Below are 7559 nucleotides of genomic sequence, written 5' to 3'. Positions count from 1 at the left end.
CCCATACACTAAATATCATCCTTAGGAAGAATGTATTTGATTAGAGTAAGTCACACAAGTGTTCATTTAACAGTGAATCCAAAGGAGGGATGTCTGCAGTTTTAAGGAAAATCTAGTAAATCTTCAAGAGCAAAATTTCTTTCAGGAAGGAACTCCAGCTACCAAATTAAAAGAAATAATATTTAAAAGCTCATTGTTCCAACTCTATCTAGCATCTCTCTTTCCCTAGATCAATACAATCCAGCCACATTGACACCTTGCTTCTTCAGACACATGGAACTCATTTTTACCTAAGGACCAGAGTTTCAGCCTTATGTTCTATTAAAAAAAAATGCTCTTCCCCCAGATTCTCTCATGGCTGGGTCCTACACTTCATTCATATCTCAACCCCAAAGTTGCCTCTTCAAGAAGGCCTTCCCTGATGCTCCCTCTTCAGCACCGCACCTCTTCCAGTACCTCCCCAGAACCTTAAGCTGTTATTTCAGGGTATTTAACATTAGATGAAATTGTCTTATTAGTTTACTAATTTATCGTGTTTCTTTTATCAAAAATATAAGATCTTTGACTGTAGGGCTCTTGTCCATGTTGTTTATGGATGCATGTTGACCTCCTATGATACACTGTCTGGCCAAAATAAGAACTCAATAAATAACGTTGAGTACCTGGAATATGTACAATTGGAAGGGTACCTTCCTGTGCCCCCACATTATATCACGTGTTACAAACTCAAATGCCACAGAGATTAGACAGGTACTAAAGGCAGAGGGCTGTAGTTAGAGAAACCTAGAGAAAAAACTCAAGATCACTTGCACTGGTCTGAAGGAGGCAGCTGCTTTTCAGTTTGAACATTATTGCCATGCTACAAGGCAGATCTAGCATGGCAATATCTTCTCATTTTTTCATGGGATGCCAAAAATCTATGTTTTTAAAAATTATTTTAATTTTTTTTATTGTGCTTGAAGTGGAAGTTTACAGAGCAAATTAGTTTCTCATTAAACAATTAATACACTATTTGCTTTGTGACATTGGTTGCCAACCCTGCGATGTGTCAACACTCTCCCCTTCTCAACCTTGGGTTCTCCATTTCCATTTGTCCAGTTTTCCTGTCCCTTCCTGTCCTCTCGTCTTTTGCTTTTGGGCTGGTGTGCCCATTCAGTCTCGTACACAGTTGAACTACATGTGTTACTGTTTGTTCTATAGGCCTGTCTAATCTTTGGCTGAAGGTTGAATTTCAAAAGTGACTTCAGTATAGAGTTAAAAGGGTTAGTTAAGAGGAAACACTGAGAAAAGATACTGTGAAGATTGTACCCTACAGCATTGTTTGCAATGGTGAAAAACAGGAAACAACTTAAATATCCATCACTATGGAATTCCCAAATAATCTGTGGCAAACTTATTTGACAGGATATTATATATGATTATATGATTAAAGCAAATAAATTGTAGCCATATGTATCAATGCAGACAGATCTCAAAAACATAGAACTGGGTGAAAAAATCAAGTTGCAGTTGAATAAACAAAACAGAATAGCATTCACGTAAAACTTTAAAAGCCCAAAGCCATATATATATTGTTTAGGAATACACAGGAATGGTGAAAGTATAAAAACCTAGATTAGCAGGATATATATCAAATTTATGATCTTAGTTGCCTCTCAAAACGGCGGTAGGAGAGTGGGACTTGGAAGAGGGGGCACCCACCTTTATCTGTTATGTTCTATTTCTTTCATTAAAAAATATGAAGTGACAAAATGCAACATGTGTTCATTCTGGATAGTGGGTACATGAATGTTTGCTCTGTGCTTTTCTTTTTAAAACATTTCAAAATTAAAAAAAAAAAAGGAGAGGGGGTGGTGGAGAAGAAAGATCATGTACTAGAAGCCAGGAGACTTGGATTCCAGTCTCTGCTCTGCCATTCTGGCATTGATATAATTTCTAGATAAAGTTTCCACATTAGCAAATGTGGAAGAAGTATGTAGTGATCTCCAAAGTTCAATTCAACAGCCTATGAATCTAAAACCTACACACTCCCACACTTTTGTTGCACTCTCCAAAATCCCTTCGGTCCAGGAATCAAAGCCCTCCCACCTCCCACCCTCCACACACGGGAATATTACCCAGACTAGGGACTGAAACGTGTATTTCTTCCCTCATATAGGATGATCCATCCTTCTCAACCTGCACATCCTTTTCCAGAGGCAGCATGTACAGTAGAAGAATAGTCTTTGGCGACAGAAAGACCTGGATCTATCACTTCTGAGTCTCAGATTACTCATTTCTAAAAAGAGGGTTATAACACCTACCTCACAGGATTGTAGTGATATTTAAAAATAACGTATGTCTAGTGCCTGAACAGAGTAGCAATTAATAGTGGTAGTATTAGAATCTCATTAAAAACAATTTAGGTGCCCAGCATCAGGGTCGCTGAACAGAGTCACACTTTTCAAGCTGCCTTCAGAGCCAACGCCAGTTTTTTTAAGTCCCAACAGCGTATCGGAAACAATCAAGAAACAGTTTCCATGGCGACATTCTAGTTCCGCCTCTTGGCTTACTCGAATAGCATGCTGGGAATTGTAGTGCGTGGGCGCTGCCACTCACAAGGGGGCGGTGCAGTTTCCGGAAAGTGTACTACATTTCCCGTTCCTACCTCCACCGCCACCCCATATCCCCGCCCTGCTTCTGGGTTATAAATCCAAAATGAAATGCCCAGTCACGGGTCTTCCTTTCCACGCCCGGCGCAGTTATAGCTGAAAGCAGAGAGCGAAAGAGATGCGATGCCGATGGCAGGGGCGGAAACGAAGCTTACGGAGCAGGAAAAGGTGGAGCTCCGTCCTAGAGCACGGAGGCTCCGCCTTGTTACGTTATTTCCGTAAACAAAGGGGGTTGCGGAGGCGCTGGGGCCGGGATGTGACCCGGGCTCAAGCTGCCCCTGTAGCGGCGCGGGCTGCGGCTGCAGCTGCTGCTGTGACTTCGGAGCCTCCGGAGTCTTTACAGATAGGGGACTCCGATCCCTTTCTTCCTGAGGTATGAAGTGGAACCAAGACACCCCGCCACCTTCCCCTTTAGGCCCGTCCCAGTCACTGCCGGGCTCTGGGCGGCGAAGGGTCATCTTGTCGGCTGGTTACGGAATGGGAGTTAGTGAAGTCAAGAGGGACCCCCAGTGGTTCAGCTTGGAGGCTGCGGGTTCGTGGTTCTCAAAAACAGTGTGTAAGTAACTATGAACAATTTACTTACGCCTTCTCTGAAAGATTCCGTGCTGCTTGATATACAAAAAGAATTTAGTACTCTTGTAACGGAGATGTTACCTTCCAAAAACGGATGACTTTCGATCCCTGTCCTCTTAAAAGATATTAGTTTAGACCACTAATGGTTTATTTGCATTCCTTTACTTCCCAGCTGTTCTTGCTTTTCTTCTTGTATTTCCAAACGCGTGTTTGGCTTGTAGTCCAGGTGTTTGTGTATGTTATAAATCTATACAGATTCTTGCCTCTGGAGAACTGATATCCCATCTTCTCTATTAACTCGTCTTTCAGAGTTCCATTTTAATTTGTGTTACAGGCTGAACCAAAACCACAGTGACTGTTTTGTAACTAAAAATGTTTTTTAAAATCTTGAGCCAAGGTTTTAAGCAGATTTACAGTTGGTATCTGGTATTAGGGACTGGCCATTAGAGTCTTCTCTGTAAAATCTTTTTTTCTTTGGAGATATAGCTTCAGTTATGATAGTGTGTAGAATCAGCCTGAGCTAAATCTGCACTGAATGATTCAAACTCCATTGCTAGTGATGCCAAATCAAGACAATAGCAAAAACATCTGTTTTCATTAAAATTCTCAAGCAATTATTTTAGGAGTGACATGAATTTCTTTGAATATTTCTGAATGATGGTAGCATGATCAAACTCAACACAACATGCAAAAAGGCCTAATGTTTCCAAGGCAGTTTACAATCTGATGAGTTAAATAGCCAAATACATTTCTCATGAGACGTGAAACAATATAATTAAGAAAAATCTGACACAATGCCCGAAGTAAAGAAACGTAGATGGATATTTTTAGATGGATGGGTGTTAGGAAAATAAACAAGCTGGTTAGTGTATAAAGTAAGAGGAAATTATTGGATAGATAGGAGGCTTTACACATATTCTCCATGGAAGTGCCATCAGCAGCTTCATAGTAAAACTTGTTTGGATATGGGCAAAACCAAGCATATATAACAAACTTTCATGTTTCCTTGGACATAAGTAGAGAAAATATTTCAAAATAGACACAAAACATGTTTAATTGTGCAAAGCTTCACTTAATCACAAAGAACTAAATAGGGAAACCCCAAGTTTCTGTTTGGTAGTTGAATTAAGACTTCTAGTCGCTATTTTAAAATGCAGATACTCCATCAGTTATACGTCTGTTTGAATCTAGTCAGTTATTCCTAAGTATGCATTTTAGAAGGTAGACCTAAAAGCTACCTAAAGCTTCAGTTAGGTTCGGAATAACACATGGATGATTTGTTTTTTGTTTATGTTTATTCTCCTTCCATAATACAGGCTCCTTGAGAACAGGGAATTTATCTTTTTCACAGTTGTCTCCCCAGTGCCTAGAATAGTGCCTGGCGTGTGAAAGAGAGTCTGTAAATATATGTAGAATGAGTGACTAAAAAAAATTTGTCTACCGTACAATTTTGCTAAGGGCTTCTATGTGTATAGTAAAGTAGATGAAACTTAAAGGATCCCTATCCTAACTCTCTTTAATGACTTCTGGAGTTCTTGATTCTCTTTCAGCTTATGACATAGACCTTTGAACTTCTTTCATTTTTGCATATTGTAGCATGCATGGATAATTGCTGTATTTCCTTATTTAGGTGTTAAGAAGCTCGTCTTGGTGCAATAAGGAACTTAAAACAATGGAAGAGAGGAAAGTGAAGAGGAGGAGCCCTAAGTCTTTTAGTGCCCACTCTACTCAGGTTGTTAATACCAAAAAAAGTGCCATTCCAGTTAGCAAAAGCACAGGGTTTTCAAATCCTGCAACACAGTCAACTTCACAGCGACCAAAGTTAAAAAGGTGAATTCTGTTATTTCATATTATCATAGCAAAGTGCATGAAAGTAAATGCTAAATCCACTTCTTTGTATAACATTTTCTCTCTTGGCCTGACTTTTAAAACATTTGAGGCACACATTATATGTGATTCAGGAAAAAAAAGACTTATGAAGGCTACAGTGTAAAGAGTTTAGAAAATGCAAAATGAATCATTGGTTTGAAGGCACTTGCTTTGTCTCATAAAATACACAGAGTAAGAAAATTTGTAGCAAAGTTGATGATCTAGCCAAAATGGGAAAAAATATAAGGTCAGAGGCGTTTCTTTTTTACTAAGCTGTGTGATTCTGCCTTGGTAGTCTTTATTTAAAAAAAAAAAAAAGACCGATTTCATCGTTTCGATAAATGGTTTGTTTTTATTGTACGAATTCAGACACAGGAAAAGTTCAAAGAAGAAATTAAAAATACTAAAATGCCACAACTCAGAAATAATCATCATTATTTAGTGAACATTATTTGTTTTGAGGATGCTTAAAGGAAACAGGAACAAAAATGTAAATGTGTTATGTATTGCTGTTGCATATACATGAGTATTTTGTAATACTTTGAAAGCAAGACATCTTTAGAGAAAAAAGAACTTCATTATCTCAGCCCTCTTTCTAATTATGATTAAATAAATTTACTCTCAAATGCAAAGTCATCATGGAGACTCATTTGAGGAAATAATGCATGTAGTACTCTGTAACCACTGGAATTACACAGAAGACATGATTGCTCCGTTGATGATAGTCTCACACTGTTTTTGAGGAAACAAAAGGGACAGCCAAAGACACGAGAGAGTACTTGGAAAATAATATTCAAGTGAGTTGTAAATTATAAAGAACAGTTATATGAGGGTTTTCTTTGAATAAATTATCAGATTGAAAAGAGCTTGCCTCCTGAGGGAGTTTAATTTAAAGTCAGATTTTGAATATGGTTATGAATACACCTTAGTGAAAAGAAGGGTAAGAGATTTTAAAGGCAGTCACTTCTTTCTCTACATTCTTAAAGCAGCATATTTGTATCATTATCATTTTCTGCCTGGTAATTTTATGTGTATACAATCATCTAGAATGTAGACTTCCTGAGGGCTGGGGCTATTTGATCATCATTGTAGTTACAGTGGGGCTTTGCACATAGTACCATTTTAAATGAATGCTTTTTTATTGTCAAGTTATTTTTGAGTTAAAATGAGACAATGTGACATGATCAAAAACACTGAAATAGAATTAAACAGGCTTTTTCGTTTTATCTTTTGTTTCTGTTTTCTTTTTTGAGGAGGTTGTAAAATGATGGATTGATGCCAAACCCTTATTTGGATTAAAAAAACCAAACCCATTGCCATCCAGTCGATTCTGACTCATAGCAACCCTTTAGGATAAAGTGGAACTGCCCCATGGGGTTTCCAGGGAGAGACTGGTGGATTTGAACTGCTAGACTTTTGGGTAGCAGCTGAATGCTTTTTGCTGCAAAAGACGTCTTTAAAGTTTTAAAAAGCAAAGATGTCATTTTGATGACTAAGATCGAGTCTGACCAAAGCCATGGTATTTTCAGTCACCTGATATGCATTTAAAAAGTTGGGCAGTGAATAAGGAAGACCAAAGAAAAATTAATGAGTTCGAAGTGTGGTGTTGGTTTGGTGGACTTTTGGATTAGCAGCCAAGCTCTTAACCACTCTGCCACCAGGGCTCCCTTATTTGGATAAAACCTCCAAATATGAAAGAAAAATACATGTTTGCTATACTGAAACCTTGCATTTTATAGTAGTTTTTTTCAGGTTTTATTGTGCATATGAATCTCTTGGGGATCTTGTGAAAGTGCAGATTCAGTTAGTCTTGGATGGGGTTTAAGATAACCGTTTCTAATAAGCTCATAGGTGTTGCTGATGCTAGGGTTCATGGACAGCACTTTGAGTAGCAAGGTAGTACATAATGTGATTTAATACTGCATATATAAAACACCAAGGAGCTCTGGTGGCACAGTGGTTAAAGTGCTCGGCTGCTAACCAAGAGGGAGAATGATGCAGTGGTCTGCTTCCATAAAGATTGTTGTTGTTAGGTGCCGTCGAGTCCGTTCCGACTCATAGTGACTCTATGAACAACAGAACGAAACTCTGCCGGGTCCTGCGCCATCCTCACAATTGTTGTTACACTTGATCCCATTGTTGCAGCCACTGGGTCAGTCTGTCTCGTTGAGGGTCTTCCTCTTTTTTGCTGACCTTGTACTTTACCAACCATAATGTCCTTCTCCGGGGACTGATCTCTCCTGACAATATGTCCAAAGTATGTAAGACATAGTCTTGCCATCCTTGCTTCTAAGGAGCATTCTGGTTGTACTTCTTCCAAGACAGACCTGTTCATTCTTTTGGCAGTCCATGGTATATTCAATATTCTTCACCAACACCACCATTCAAAGGCATCAATTCTTTTGTCTTCCTTATTCATTGTGCAGCTTCCGCATGCGTATGAGGCGATTGAAAATACCATCGCTT

The 7559-nt window shown here is 38.8% G+C and overlaps 1 protein-coding gene across 1 annotated transcript in view; it reads left to right on the top strand.

Annotated features, from left to right (window-relative positions):
• Positions 1–3059: 3059 nt before the first annotated feature.
• Positions 3060–7559, top strand: part of CCDC28A (coiled-coil domain containing 28A) — a 19661-nt gene continuing 15161 nt past the window's right edge. The window contains exons 1-2 of the mRNA XM_004368878.2: positions 3060–3207; positions 4855–5054. Of these exons, the coding sequence (XP_004368935.1) occupies positions 4897–5054 (158 nt within the window). The 5' untranslated portion in view covers positions 3060–3207; positions 4855–4896. The remainder of the gene's footprint in view (positions 3208–4854; positions 5055–7559) is intronic.

This window comes from Trichechus manatus, unplaced genomic scaffold (assembly GCF_000243295.1).
Source record: "Trichechus manatus latirostris isolate Lorelei unplaced genomic scaffold, TriManLat1.0 scaffold00002, whole genome shotgun sequence".
NCBI classification, from domain to species: Eukaryota; Metazoa; Chordata; class Mammalia; order Sirenia; family Trichechidae; genus Trichechus; species Trichechus manatus.
The sequence above is the reverse complement of the archived record's forward strand: the minus strand, read 5'-3'. Positions and strand labels throughout refer to the sequence as shown.